At 41.0% G+C, this 15,979-nt stretch overlaps 1 protein-coding gene across 1 annotated transcript in view; it reads right to left on the bottom strand.

Annotated features, from left to right (window-relative positions):
* The window catches only part of lars2 (leucyl-tRNA synthetase 2, mitochondrial), a 42,177-nt gene that overhangs the window by 10,217 nt on the left and 15,981 nt on the right, over nt 1–15,979 (bottom strand). Inside the window, exons 5-15 of the mRNA XM_080895346.1 lie at nt 15,678–15,738; nt 15,486–15,575; nt 15,042–15,185; nt 12,151–12,258; nt 11,036–11,195; nt 10,550–10,654; nt 10,324–10,439; nt 9,953–10,236; nt 6,533–6,631; nt 4,654–4,791; nt 4,444–4,547 (exon numbers count right to left, since the gene is read on the bottom strand). Of these exons, the coding sequence (XP_080751472.1) occupies nt 4,444–4,547; nt 4,654–4,791; nt 6,533–6,631; nt 9,953–10,236; nt 10,324–10,439; nt 10,550–10,654; nt 11,036–11,195; nt 12,151–12,258; nt 15,042–15,185; nt 15,486–15,575; nt 15,678–15,738 (1,409 nt within the window). The remainder of the gene's footprint in view (nt 1–4,443; nt 4,548–4,653; nt 4,792–6,532; nt 6,632–9,952; nt 10,237–10,323; nt 10,440–10,549; nt 10,655–11,035; nt 11,196–12,150; nt 12,259–15,041; nt 15,186–15,485; nt 15,576–15,677; nt 15,739–15,979) is intronic.

Here is a 15,979-nt window from a genome sequence, read left to right as displayed (position 1 = left end):
CTCTCCATATAAACTCAATGGAGAGTTTGTTCAAAATCACCGCTGGATTTCTCTAATGAGAGGCATTTTCAAATTGTCATATCTCCTTAACGAAGCAAAGTTAAGACATGAGGCTTGTCCCCGTATATGTTCAGACACTCCTGACGCTCACAATTCAAGAATTTCTTTCTCACCTATTACCGTTCTGAAATGAGTTGGACTTGTTTGAGGGTAGGAAATTTGTCCCTCGCTCAGATTTCATCAGATTTCAATCTCTGGAAATGAACCACTTTTTTCTCTCGTCATATCTTTTTGATGGATTTCCACAGAGCCCTGAAAATTTCCATGACTGTTCACCAAAGCCTGCTGTTTCTTACGGTGAAAGAATGATTTTGATGCTCCATATAGATTTAGAGTTACCAAAGGTTGTTTGAGCGCAAGTCAAGGCAGTTTTTGCTTCGCCTCTACTCAGTTACAGTGTATTACAAGTCATATATCTTTAAGAATTTATGTTTTATCTCTGAATTATGAAGACCTGAAGATTCCCCCATCTCTTCTGAATAAAACGATGCCTGAATGACCGTTCTAGCCTCTACGGTTAGGAAATTATGGCCATTTGTTCGAGGGGAATCCTGAATGTCAGAAATACACTGAAGAAAACTCACACCTCTCTCTGTGCCTGCGTGTGTAAGGGCTGACTACAGCAGGTGCAGCTAATTTAACTGACCTACATATACCAAGCCCAGACTCTCCACAGCTCCTGTTCCCTTTACTGTCTGTGTATGTGTGTCTGTGTATCAATATTTCTCCTATGTTTAGGTATTACTCCTCAATCATAGTATTTCTGCTAAAGCAAAGTACTTCTACTACATCTTAGTACTTCTGCTAAATCATAGTATTTCTGCCAATTCATAGTATTTTTGCAAAATCATGGTATTTGTGCAAAATCATGGTTTTGGGGCCAAACATTTCTGTTATTTTATAATATATGTGCTGAATATATTATATGTGCCAAATCATAGTATTTATCCCAAATTATAGTATTTATGCCAAATTACAGTATTTCTGCTAAACCAGAGTATTCCTGCCAAATCATAGTATTTGTACTGAAACATGGTACTTCTGCCCAATCATAGTATTTGTACTAAATCATAGTACTTGTGCCAAATCATAGTATTTATACCCAATCATAGTATTTCTGCTAAATCATAGCATTTGTGCCAAATCATGGTATTTGTGCAAAAACATAGTATGTCTGCAAAACCATAGTATATCTGTTATGTTATAGTATTACTACTAAGGCATAGTATTTCTGCCAAATCATAGTGTGTGTGCCAAATCGCAGTATTTATACCAAATCACAGTATTTGTGGTAAAACATAGTATTTCTGCCATATTGTGGTATTTGTGCAAGAACATTGAACTGTTATGTTATAGTATTACTACTAAGTCATAGTATTTCTGCATTGTTATAGTATTTGTACTAAAACGTAGTATCTCTACCAAGTCATAGAATTACTGCAATTTCATAGTTTTTTTTAGGAAATCTGTTATGTTATAGTATTACTACTAAGTCATAGTATTTCTGCCAAATCATAGTATTTGTGCCAAAGCATCGTATTTGTATGGAGTCATAGTATTTCTTCTAAATTATAGTATTTCAATCAAATCTCAGTAGTTGTTGTTAAAACGCAGTATTATTGCCAAATCATAGTATTTGTACCCAATCATAGTATTTCTGCTAAATCATAGCATTTGTGCCAAATCATGGTATTTGTGCAAAAACATAGTATGTCTGCAAAACCATAGTATATCTCTTATGTTATAGTATTACTACTAAGTCATAGTATTTCTGTGTTGTTATAGTATTTGTGCTAAAACGTAGTATCTCTGCCAAGTCATAGAATTAATGCAATTTCATAGTTTTTTTTTTAGGAAATCTGTTATGTTATAGTATTACTACTAAGTCATAGTATTTCTGCCAAATCATACTATTTGTACTAAATCATAGTACTTGTGCCAAATCATAGTATTTGTTGCACATCATAGTATTGGAACCAAAACATAGTATTTGTCCCAAAGTATCGTATTTGTATGGAGTAATAGTATTTCTTCTAAATCATAGTATTTCAATTAAATCTCAGTAGTTGTGTTAAAATGCAGTATTATTGCCAAATCATAGTATTTGTACCCAATCATAGTATTTTTGCCAAATCGTGGTATTTGTGCCCAAATAATAATTCTGTTATGTTATAGTATTACTACTAAGTTGTAGAATATCTGTTATGTTATAGTGTATCTGCGGAATATAGTATGTGTGCCAAATCATAGTATTTACACCAAATCACAGTATTTGTGCTAAAACATAGTATTTCTGCCATATTGTGGTATTTGTGCAAGAACATTGAACTGTTATGTTATAGTATTACTACTAAGTCATAGTATTTCTGCGTTGTTATAGTATTTGTGCTAAAACGTAGTATCTCTCCCAAGTCATAGAATTACTGCAATTTAATAGTTTTTTTTAGGAAATCTGTTATGTTATAGTATTACTACTCAGTCATAGTATTTCTGCCAAATCATAGTATTTGTGTGAATTTGTATACTGTAATATCACTGTATTATGTAGTGGCTAAGTAGGGGCTGTTTACTAAGTGCATCAGTGTAAATAGGTCATCTCTTGTGTTCGAGTGCCCTCTTGTGGCGCCTTTTGGGTAGTGCCTTAGTAAACGGGAACCCTGTAAAAAGTGGCATCAGACTGATTTGTAGTGGAGGAATTTGTTACCAGTTTTCTTAATCTTTAATCTGTATGCATGTTGTAATGCATACCCTGTTCTTAATCATAGAAACCACACCATATCACCTCTCCACATACTCCTACTGTATGCCATACCTCCCTGTACCATCCATCTGACCGCAATAAACTCCACCTGTGGTAATCTAATCCCTGGATGTCAGCCTCTCCTTCTGACCGAGGATAGTTATAGTATTTGAGCCAAATCATAGTATTTGTGCTAAAACATAGTATTTCTTCCAAATCATAGTATTTGTGCCAAAGTATAGTATTTCTTCCAAATCATAGTATAACTGCACAATAAAGGTTCTTGAGCCACATCAGTGTTTGTGCCAAATCTTAGTATTTCTTCTAAATCCTAGTAATTCTGCTCAATGATAGAATTTCTGCTATGCTTCAGTACTTTTTTCCTAGATTGTAGTACTTCTGCTAAGTCAAAGTATTTCATGTAAATCATAGTATTTCTACCAAGTCCCAATGTTTCTGCTAAATCATAAATAATGTTTTAGTACAAATTGTATGATTTGGTGGAACTTTCTGTGTTCCAGCACAAATGCTATGATTTGGCAGGAAAAAAATATTATTTATTATAAATACTAAGTTTTAGCAGAAATGCTATGTTTAAACTTTAAAAAATTCTGCTATTTCTGCTGATGTGTGTTATGACTTTTGACCATTGAAATGAATGGAACACATTATCAATGTGGTCACTGATTTTGCATGATGGGCTGAGCTGTGTTTTACCTCAGTGAGATAAGCATCCGTTCTCAGACTGGGAGGCCTGGGTTCAAATCCAGCTTATGGCAACATTTCTTTCACTTAACAGTTAAACTTTTTTTAAACTCTTTTCAACACAAATTTCATTTTTTTCACCCCTTTTCAGCAAAATTTTCAGTTTTTTTAACCCCTTTTCAGCACAAATCCAAACTTTTTCAGCTCTTTTTCAGCAAAAACCTCTTTTCAGCAGAATTCTGCTCATTCAACTCTTTTCAGCAAAATTTTCAGTTTTTTCTGCTGTTTTCAGAAAAAAACTCTTTTCAGCAGAATTCTGCTCATTCACCTCTTTTCAGCAGAAATTCTGCTGATTGAACTCTTTTCAGCAGAATTTTCACCCCCTTTTTTTTGCCCAAATTCTGCTAGCACAATTGTCAATCTCTCCACCTTTTCTTTGTGAGAAAGTGTTTGGCTCAGTGAGCTAAATAGCTGCCCTTTGACCAGGTGGGCCAGGTTCGAATCCTGCTCATTGCATCTTTTTTTTTTTTTTTTTTTTTGTTTCAACTTTTTCAGCTTTTTTCAGCAGATATCTTCAGCCGTTAAGGCATCCACACTGCATTTTCGCAGGAAATGCAAATTTTTCTAGTTTATCTTGTTACCAATCAATAAATCCTTAAATGCTAAGTATAACAGTGTTTTGGTATCTTCAAAGGATTTTATGTGATTTGGCTTTTCCTGAGAGTGTCCGATTAACCCGTCATTCAACTGGAAAAGTGCGATCTGAAGCGCTTAAATGAAGAAGGCTTCTCGCTAACAACGCTAGAAGGAGGCGGGGAGGCAGTGTTACCACACATTACAGAGAAAAAAGATCAGTCATTTCTCCGAGCCCCCCTCCTTTCTACTTGTTACAAATGTGTCACATTAACAAACACCCTCCAGCTGCACGCAGCATGTACCTGTGAAGTTTATTTCTTCTCTCTTTAGGTACTGGCCACTGCCTGCAAGCTTAAACGTCTGGCCCTTGATCAGACCCTGGACCAGGAGCTTCCGAAAAGGTTCCCTGTAACACATAAAGAGAGTGTTTCACTTACAAACACTCTCAAAATTCAAATGCACACTAAATAAAAACAAAAACAAACATACACATAAACCACAGTGTACCCCACCTGTGACCCACAAGACCCTGATCCTTGCAGAAATGACAGAGGAAGCGAGCATAGTACAAGTGCATAACAGCGTGTTCCTTCCCTCCGATGTACACGTCCACAGGAAGCCAGTGGTCTGCCAAGTGGCGCTCAAAAGGCCTGAAGACGGAGAGGACATTTAAAGAGGTGCTCACTTCATTTACTAGCCTAAAGTAGTATCAAGAGCAATGCTAAACTGAAAAGGAACAATAAGAAGGGTGAAGAAGTGTCAGTGAAGAAGGGGAGAGGATTTCTGAAGACCTTGAATGATCTCTTCCTTCCTAAAATGAGGTCTGTTGAGTTTCATATAGGAGCTTTTTTGGGCTCTCACAGACGCTATAAATGATTGTGCAAACATCATCATCTGTCCACACAAACCAATGTTGTGGAAGAAGTCTTTTCAGTAAACACAGAGGCTGCTGGTTTGCTCTATCACGATATAACTTTTATCTTTTGCTCACTTAACGCCATAATACTACACAGTAATCATTTATTTTACCTTTTTTTAATTTTAATTGATTCAGTTTATGTTTTCTCGTTCATGTCTTTGTCATTTTGTTATCTGCACTTGAAGCACTTTGATGTTTAAAATCAATGCCAAAAATGAATGAATTAGCAACTCAAAGCTGCAAAATGCCCAATTATAATCCCAGTAGGCATTTTTTCAGATGAGACTAGTTTGTAGTTACGTGCTTTGGTAGACATGCACGCCGTCTTCCTCCAGGGGGCAGGCTTAATCTGACACACGAGAATCCAGAGAGGAAAAGAAGCATCGTGAAGCCTCTTCAGTTTCTTCAGACTCAGAAAAAAGTACCAAAGTAATGCCTTCTTACATTTTGGCTGCCATCACAAGTTAATAGTGAAACTATGACTATTGCTTTCAGATCTTGGCAGGACAGCCGCGTGTAGTCAGCCTGGCTGTCATGATGGAGTATCGGTAATGACGCTTTTTAGGGAAGACTTACATCATTACTCTCCTTCACACGTCTCTGCCTCCAACCCTCCCTCTGTGCCTGATAGCACCTCCAGATAATTGAACCGGGGTGGAGGGGAGTTATGAACTCACAAAGCTGAAAATAATTCGGACTCACTTCTGGCAAGAGGCCAAGGAAGTCTAATACATAACACCCTGTTCCCATTTCCTTCATCGCACTTGCTACTTTAAAACATCACTCGCTTCCCATTTTCGCTCCCAACCCCCCACCCCGCGTGTATACGGCTCAGCAATCCAACTGAAATGCACAAATGGTGTAATTGCTTTTTCTGTTGTGCCGTAATCTGTCCGGCAAAGAAAAGTGATGGAGAGAGCAGTCCCCCTCCCTTTTTAAAGCAGCTTTACGGCTAGGTCAGGGCACTGGGAAATTAATCTCTTTTGTTAAGCTCAGGGTATCACCGCCACCCCAGCAGGTGACGGCCATTGCTCCATAATCTCTATCGGCAAAGAGTGCAACTTTCAGGGAAGTGCGTATGCATATCTGCGTGTACACAACCCAATACAAGTGTTTCAAGCAGGCAAGTGGGAGAGAGAGTGGGTGATCTAACAATGAGCATAATCATAGTTTGAGTACAACTTACACCAATAGCACTTATAGAGTTTGTATTTACACAGCGATTACACAGCGACCTTTCTTCATATCTAAATAGACAGACATGCTTCTTCTCCTACTGCTGGAGAACCTTTTGCAACTTCCTCTTTTCTCGTTTTCTTTTAAACAAATACGATTGTAATAAAAGGTGAGAAAGAAGGTAAGAAAAAAAGATGCAAGAAAGAAAAGTAAATAAGTCTACATTTGTTGGCCTCATTGAGCCAGAGATGGATGAACAGGAACATATTAAAGCTTCAAGAGGAGGCTGTTTATACCTGTATGCATTGTGAGGGTCTGTGTATCTAAAATAATACCAGGCCGAGTCCACAAATGTGTCCATGGTGTCAGTTTCCCTTCTCGCTGGGCCCTTGCATCTGACAGGAGAGACAAAGAGAGAGTTGGCAAAGGAAGGACTGGGAAAAAAAACAACAAAAAAAACAGGCTGATAAATTAGAAAGTGAACAAATGAATGATGTCTGTTTGTATGCTCAGAGAAAATGGCTCATTATGTGATTAACGTGGGTGTGCGCGCGCATGTGTGTGTGTGTAACGCTGCCTGCATCTGGCTGTGGGGGTCATGTCCCCGTGGAGAAGCACAGCTGAAGCCAGCCTGGCACCAGAGCTCTGTTCTTGTGCCCTGACTAACAGGCTGTGCTAACAGGAAAAGAACTGGCAGGACGCACACACGATCATGTGTTTGTGTTGGAAATGCCACCTTGTGCCCCTCTCTATCCAAGCCAAACAGCACTTGGGTATGTGATGCGAATCTGCCAGCAACACTTTCACAGTGCAGGAGAGGACATCGGCAAAGAGGGGGAAGGAGGCGGGGCTTTTGGAGAGTACTTCTGCTTCAGTTTAAAAGCATTTAATGGAACGGTGAAAGCATCTGCCTTTTACTTATAATGAGTCTCAAAAGATTTAAAATCAGTGTCCCAGAAAGACAAACAGAGAAACAGCTCTGAGCTTTGCTACAGTGTGTGCAGCGGAGCTGGTGTCGTCTCCTGGACCTCGTGGGATGCCTCCGTTTCATCTTAAACTCCGTCTACTGCTCGACGCGTTCTGATTCATCTCACAGTCACATTTTTTTAGTCAGACACGCGCACGTAGAGAGGCAAAAACTCCTCGACCACCTACCATACCAGTCTATAATAAGGCTGTGATGATGAGGTAAGAGCTGGAGGTTGCCTAGCAACAAGGCTAAGGTGTAGCACAGTTAATATTTGGAAGTCAGGTGTTATTTCATATGATGAAAACCCAGCAGTATAACAAAACCCAGTCTATCACAAAAGCGCTCAAATGGAAAGAGAAAATTAGTGTGCACAAAGAAAGAAAGAAAGAAAAAGGATGCTCCTCTCCTTCCTCAGACAGGCCAGTATGGACCAATCAGGAGTCAGATTGTGGCTATTTGATGGACAGCTGGTCCCAGACTACTGAGGATGAGATTTGATGACACAAAGGTGCTCTGTCCAGAGATGGGCCTTCTCTAAGCCATGAAAGGAGCCCAACAACAAAAGTTGGTAGCTAAAACAAACCTGTGCTGGAGAGAGTGTGTAAAATGTGCGTGTGTGTTTGGAGGGTGAGCCAGAAAAAGCCAAAAGGCTCTCAAACAGATGCAGCTAAAGGAGGCAGCTGTCCACTCGAAAGCTCTCCACTACAGCAACGTGGCCCCAATCTGCTGTGTGTCCACCTGCTCATATGTTGGTGTTGTGCTAACTAAGCAGTCTCGCCTTTTACCTGCAAACCCACACCTGCACGCACACCTTCTTAAACCAGACTAAATCAAAGCTCAGGGTTCAGTTGGCAGACCAATTTACAGAACTGCAGAGGTTATGAGACAAAGATGAGCACGCAGGAAATGACTTCGTCAAGGACAGACAAAACTGCATTCCTGCCACCCATCTCTCATCGCCCTGCCCGTCTGTGTTCCTCGCAAACTTTAATTGGATATGGTCGACAAGTGACGAGAACAAATTTCAACAGACACTTAACAACGGAGGGGAGATGGGAAGAGAGGAGATAACGGCGTCTTTGCGATTATAGCCATCAATCACTGCTGATGGGGGGGAATTATAGTAGCTTTGTGGAAGTGAGTGAACACAATCTGATGACTTGTGCCATCTGCGACTGAGTGGGCCTTGGTTTTAATCAACATGGTGCCATGGCGGTGATTAGTCTTATTCAGAGAGGAATTCCCATGTCAGCAAGGCGCTCTGGAGACGCCAGTTGAGCAGTCATTCTGCATTCAGCACATTCACTGATGAGCTGCTGAGATGTGTGTGTGTGTGTCCGTGTGTGTGAATGATTAGGCACTGTGCATAAAAGGTAAATGCATGTATGTCCGTGCTTGTAGGGCATTCGTGTGCATCTCTCGAGACACAGCTGGCTTATATAACACCCATCATCATCATCATCATCTCATGCTGCTCGTGTCAGAGATGCCACTGATTACATAACCCCGAATGAACAAAAGTATTAATCATGCAATTTACAGGCTTGCACTCAATGCAAAGTGTTCCTGTAAAGCTGTCAGTCCTCTCAGGCCCGATTGACAGCGATCTCATTTTGTCAGTGTTGTTCTCCTGAGGAAACACAGGAAGGAAAGGCGGCCACAAACGCCATAACAGGCATGATCATTTCCCCAAAACGCTTATGCTGTGCTAGAAAAGGAATAACACCGTGTATCTCATATACAGTATGACATAGACGGACGTGTGGCTGTGCTGATGCTAATACTAACAGTGCTTCAGGAGATGGTGTTGATCCAGTGATACTTGTACAAATGGGATCTATGAGATACAGAACTGAACAAAAGGCTTGATTGGAGTGAACATATTCAGGAGTTCCCACACTAATCGGACCGGATTTTTCAAATTGTAGAAAAGAACCAGAGCAGTGACCTCCGAGGCAGTTCCTCGAACGGTCACCAGAGACTTCTATTTTAAATGATTCAACATTATAGCAGACGTAAACATGTTTAATCCTGATGCAAGAATACGATTTTGCTCTATTGCTATTTTTCCTGTTTGTGGGGCCTTGTTCCAGTTAATCTAATACAAAAAAAGACCTCTCAGCCATTCTTTGTGGAGTTTGCGCCTTTTGAAGAATTTTATTTGCAGCTATGCAATAAATAATATGGCTCACTCAATGGTAGCCAACAAACTCTTTGGACTCTTGTAAGCAAATGTTAAGGTGCATAAATGACAAAAGCTGCTATAAACAGCTTCCCAAGCTGCATTTTCTGGCTGCAGTGACACTGACACTTTATGCATTATATGTTTGTTCTTAGATAATAAACTGCAGCTGACCAGTATAACAAGTACAGGCTATAGTAGTAATTATATGCACTCATTAAAACTGTTATTGTGTGGTCTATAAAAGCATAACAGAGGGTTCAGCACCTCCTAGCTGCTACTCTTTCATGTGCATTTTCTACATTAATTTGAATATTAGGAAGGAACGTAAGGCCCTGTGAGCATCACTGCGTGTTATAGACAATTTACAAATACTAATTCTCCATTTTTAAGGATTTAAGAAAGATGTCACATCCTGTACCTTCTCCTTCCCTCCTTCTTATACACTGCTTATCTATTTGTTTGTAATGGCACGAAAGGTTAATGAGACACATGAAGTGGGATAAATGAAGTCTACAGTCCTGCTGTGCGTTATACAGGGCTGATAATACTCAGCGTTCTCACCTGGGACATTTGCAGTTGACCCAGTCATGTGCTGCTTCTAGAGGCGATGCCCCTTTTCCTGTAATCGATGGCAGCTTTGGCAGAGTAACTGGTAACTCCTCCTCAGGGACGGCGACCGGACCGCATGACCCACAGTGCACCACAGGGATGGGTGTGCCCCAGTATCGCTGTCTGGATATCAACCAATCTCTGAGCTTGGAGCTGGTTAGGTAGCCTCCAACCTTCTGTTCTTTGGCCTTCTGGGTAATAGAGTTAAAGGCTTGATCTCTGGTAAGGCCTGAGAACTATGCAACAGATAAAAGAAGAGGGACAAAAGAATGAAAATAGTGTTGTTTGCTTTTTATTAAAGAATGATTAGTATTAGTGCTGACCTCCTCAGAGTTGATGAGGGTTTGTGTCCCATCTTCACGAGTTTTCAGCACTGATGCCCAACTCAGATTCAGAGCTCTAGCTACAGACAGATCCTCTTCATTACAGTCTGGGACACCTGTAACATACATGTGCAGCATGAACATGTCAAGAAGGTAAAACCACTCAACAGACATAAGATGACAGATCCCTGCTTATTTCAATCCTTTTTACTTGTTCATAACGCACCAACCACAGTATCCAGATAGTCATCAAAAGTCTCCTTGTGTGAGATGACCAGGGGAACCTCACGGCCGGTGAACAGGTTGTGAGCGGTGATGTCTGTCAGGGAGTCTGAAGAGCAAAGGGCAGGAGGGGAATGAGAGGCAGCGCTGCTTCCCCTGGCAGCTCATTATCAACAACTGTTCACCACTGAGACTAGTTCAAGGGGAACCCAATTAACAAACAGTCCACTGCAGCTTCTACAACCAAACCTCGACTGTGTTCGAAATTAAATATTTACATTAGCGCAAGGTATCCAACATGCATCCACTCCAGGATATGGAACACATAAAGACAAGTACAATACAAAACTTTAATGAAGTGTATAAAAAATATAGTTCGCAATTCTTCAAAGAAAAGCTAGTAATCATACAAGAACATATTAAAGTGTGTAAACTCCAGTTTGAAAACAGCCTGAGCACAAGCTGGTTGCGAGTGTGGAGAGATGCCAACCTCTGCCTGGCTGAAAGGCTTCCTGCAGAGCGGAGCGCACTGAGCTACTGCCGTGCAGCAGTCTGTGGGAGGGCAGGATGGCCAGGTAAGCAGCTCCGTACACCGTCTCCGGGGAGGAGCTGTAGGCTGACAGGGTCTCTCCTGTTTCCTTCCCATTCACCTGGAAAATAAGAGAGGAGGCATGTGGGAAACTGTCACATCCACAGCGGCACAGAGGTCGAATAAACAGCGAGGACCTGCTGGCTTTCTATTCCATATTTCTGTAAGATGGCAAATAAAACTAGAACAAAGCAACGGTTAGCATTTTTATGATTTTTATAACATAACAATTTTTATAACATATACACACATATATATATATATATATATACACAAATTTTGAATCACAGCTTATAAAACTTGACCACAGTGACTCAGACATATAAAACACCTTCAGGGCTTACTGGGCTCTTTTAGCTACAATAAACATCCTGAGATCACTTTTAGATGGCGCACAGTTATTTAAGGATATTCTAATTAACAATTAGTACCCATCACGCTAAAAATCATACTGATAGGAGATAATTGCAATTAACAGCAGCATTTTACAAACTCTAGTTTTTACTTTAATTTTACATTCCTTCATAACAACCCTTTCCAATTATTATCCAACCCTCTTTCCTCTATAAATATAAAAATACTACAAAATATCACAATTAAAGAACCGACTTGAGTGATTTTTATTTTTAAGGAAAACTGCTTTAATAATGCCAGTAATTGGGTTCTCAGTTGGCTTTTTGATGTCTCTCAGTTTGAGACAACAGGCTTGTGAAGAAGCCTAAATACGACTTTCAGCAGCAAGTAATCTGCGACATCATCTGTTTGGGTAAATTGCTACTTGTAGCAGATGCAGTGAAAGCAAATAATAAGTATGGATTTCGATGTTTTGGTACATGATTTTAATAGAAACAGATAAAAAGAGAGCTGTCAAAGAAACTCAAAGCAGGCAATCAGTGCTCGGGGTGAAAGAGATGAAAAACAGAAGCACAGAAGAGGGAGCACTTGCTGGGAAAGTGCTGAGAGACTGAAAGAAAACAAGAAAAGTGAAGAGGAGAGAGAAAGGAGTCGAGATCCACCTTCAGTTTGAAGTCGAAGTAGCATCCGGTGCACTCTCCAATCCAGTTTGCCTGCATGGCTTTGACCCCGTACCACTCTGGAAGGTCCTGCAGGGCGTCCAGGAGGGGCTGAAAGAGATAAAGCCACAAGTTTACTACTTTGTACAAGTTTGGAAGGAGCTAATTTTCCACTTCACTGTGGAAAAGAGATATTCTTTGTATGTGGCTGTCTAGGATAATGCAATTGACTCCAATTCCGTGTGGCCTCTTTCAAAGCGCAGCCAATTTATTTTGACAAAGCAGCAGAGCCGACCAGGTCACATTATGCAGACAAAAAGGGATTCTCAAAAATTGTGACCTCTGCTCGCCCTCTTTCCTGGATATCGCAAAGCAATCGCCTATATAGTGTGCACACTACCTCACACACCCACACTTCACATACACACCCATAAGCCCATACACCCCCCCCCCCACACACACACACACACACACACACACACACCCAGACACACAACAACATTTATACTGCATGATTAAAGGAAGCTATGCATATCAACGAGGCTCAAGCCAAAAAGCCACAGCTGGTCTGAGGCCAGAGATGTTATAATTCTCAATTTCCTTTTCAGTCTGTCAGCATCTATTACCCACAAACCACCCCTCCACCCCATCGTGGTGCAGTTCAGCATGCACTACCTCATCACAGAGTTATCAATACAAACATAAACACTAGCCATAGTCATCGCTAGCATGAGTGCAGCTCGTCAGTTATGGATTCCCTTCAGAGCGAGAGGGGAAAAAAGGGGCATAAATCCCGAAGAACGTGTGTCAGCGTGACTGAGAGGCTGCTGGAAGGAGACACAGCAAAACAAAGATGACGAAAAAAAAGCTACGAGTGAGAATCGGGCACGGCTTTAAAGTGAAAGGCAGTGAGTGTTTTTCTCACAAAAGCCAGAAAAAACATTAACAGCAAGGACATGAGTCCCTGGCAACAAAGAAAAGCTCGAGCATGAAATAAGAGTAACCAAGGACTGTGTGTGTGCATGTGTGAGTGAGACATGTCAAGTACACTTCTGGGAAATATATTAACACAGTGAGGAAACACACAAACAGCTGTACTTTGGAAGTGGGTTCAGTTGTCGGGTGTTAATTTACTTGGAGGAAATCAAACATTTCTGGAAGCTATTTGAACAATACTGCACGTGAGCGGCGCACTGAGCTCTCGCTTTTTGTGAATCATTTAGATGTCAGTCGTGGTGTAATAGGCAGGCAGCATTTGTCTGAGTGCAACAAGTGTGATTATGCATGAAATTGAAAACTCCTGCTCCTGCCATGTGATCATTTAGCATCCTGCACGCTCCACATGGGAAGAAAAAAAAAGGATCCATCTTAGTAATAATACACAGTCGTTGCACAATGTGGAATAACTTGACAGCTAAACTGAATAAATATTGCCTGAAGTTAATGTTGTCTAACAGACTCGAACACGTTTAGAGGCGAGCGGACAGAAATAAAAAAAAAAAAAAAAAAAAAGGAAATCACAGTCCAATTACATCGCTTTTTATTTGTCACGCTCTGGTTTGACACGGTCCGCCTTTCCCTCCATCTGTCTCTCTCACTTCTCTCCCTTAACACCTTCCTCTTCCTTCCTTCCCACTTCTCTGCTCTTCAGAGAAAATTAGAAATGCAGGAACACATTGTCACAGTAGGCTGCTTCCACCTCCGCTCAAACCTCTGACACGGACACGCACGGGCGACTTCGGCGCCGCGGCTGAACCTGAGCGACAGCCGACTGCGGACGAAATTATTTTTTTAATCAAAGTGACAAAGCAGCGAATAAAACCCTCAAACGGACGCGCTGGTGCTCTCGCAAGTTTGGGGTTTGTTTTATTGGAAATTACATGTGTTTTGCATCATTTCCAATGTTTTTCTTTTTTACATTTATTTCACACCGCCCAGGCACTGGTTTCAATGTTATCTCAGTATGAAATGAAACCCCACTCACAAAAACTTGCTTATGCTTTCTTTTATATTGTGATGGAAACAAGAAGAGCTGAAATAATCAGGCAGTGACTGAACCCATAATTTGAATGCAGAGATGTCAAACTTTGTTTTTTTGCTAGGCAAATGTGAGGATTTACTGCTTTGATGTTCTGTATCTCTGACTATGTTTAAAGTTTTGGATGGCTTTGAAGCTGAATTATTTTGTTGGTATTGCAATTTTTGGGAGATTTTCTGCACATTTAGACACCAAAAAAGATGCCCCACAAAATTAAGATCAACTAACATTAACTAAACATGAATGTAATTCCTCATTGCAGCTCTAGAAACAAAAAAAAATGTTATTAGAAACATTTCTACCCAATTTTTCTCAACTCAGTAAACAAACTAAGATAAATTCGAGTTTAAAGTGTTCAAGCACTGAGCACATAAAGCCAAACTTTTCTCTTTTATAGGTACCTGCCTGTACAGTGTATTTCTATGTGCAAGCACATGCACACACATGCATGAGTTCCATGAAAAATGTATGAACTTTCTTTCTGAGGCTGATTCATGTAAGTCCAAAACGGCTAATTTCACCGTGCACCAGCCCTGTTCACCCCTCTGCTTAAAGGTGGAGGCTTCTCATCAGCCAGCCAGGCCACCTGGTGGTATTACTGAGGCTTCTGGTCTCTTTTTCCTTGAAGTAGAGATGCCAGGCTATAAATGATGGTCTCCAGGGGTCTGATTGCAGAACCAGAGAAGCAGGACTGCAGCTGCTGTTACTGAAGTGTCAGCCATGATTGTTATCAGAGGGCTCCGCAGCTCATTTTTGCCCACATGAAGTTTCTGGTCAGCCATTCAGATGCTGCTTGTCACACACATACTGGTGTATCTCTAGCACTGCCTCTCACACACACGCGGTACAGTCATACCTTGGCATAGTTTGTAGTCTTGATGAACCATTGTGTGAGTAGCTTCTGCTCCACCAGAGCTCCAGACCTCCAGGAGTGCCCATTTTCATCCACCTGTTCATCAGCCAGCACCGTCTGATCAACAGGGTCCCAGTTCACCACAGCCTTGGATAACACACATGCACGCACACAGCACACACCCAAACGGCACACATGAGCTCACAAATTGAAAAGCACAGCTTAAGAAGTAGCTCATATTTAAAAGCATATTTTAAGGCCACTGCATTTTATTACACAAAATGAAAAATGTTTTTTCCAGCCTGTCTACCATTTAATCCAGTCAAAGAGAAAACTCTGAGCTGCTTCAATCATTACTGTACCAGTCAGGGATCTGAAACCTGCGCAAGTCATATTATTCATTTAAAAGAAATCCAGGATAAACCAGAGCGCAAATACGATTAATACCTCTTTTTGGTATGCCAGTCCCGCTTCAAAGAGCTTGATAAATAGATACTGCGTCCACCTGTAGTAGTCTGGGAGGCAAGTGGTCACTTCCTGTCAGGAAAGTGAGAATCAGACTCAAAAGGGAGCAAAAGGGGCCTGAAAGCTGCCAAAACTCTCTGTCTGATGCTCAGCTCATCATCACGTGCTGCTTACCCGGTCCCAGTTGAAGCAAAGCCCGAGAGTGTCCAGCTGCTCCCGCATAGACTGTATGTTACTGAAGCGAGAGGAACGGCGCTAGAGTTAGGATATAGTGCACTCATGGGCCACTTTGTTAGGTACACCTTTTCAACTGCTCAACACAAATATTTAATCAGCTAAACTGATCAGCAACAGCAACAGAGGACTGCATCCAGTGCCACTCTGTCAGCTGTGAACAGGGAACTGAGGTTACAGATGGCATATGCTCACCAAATTTGGACAACAGAAGATTGTAAAAATGTTGCCTGGTCTGTTAA

The sequence above is a fragment of the Rhamphochromis sp. 'chilingali' genome, assembly GCF_963969265.1.
Source record: "Rhamphochromis sp. 'chilingali' genome assembly, chromosome: 11".
NCBI lineage: Eukaryota > Metazoa > Chordata > Actinopteri > Cichliformes > Cichlidae > Rhamphochromis > Rhamphochromis sp. 'chilingali'.
Note: the sequence above shows the minus strand (reverse complement) of the source record. Positions and strands in the feature narration are given on the sequence as shown.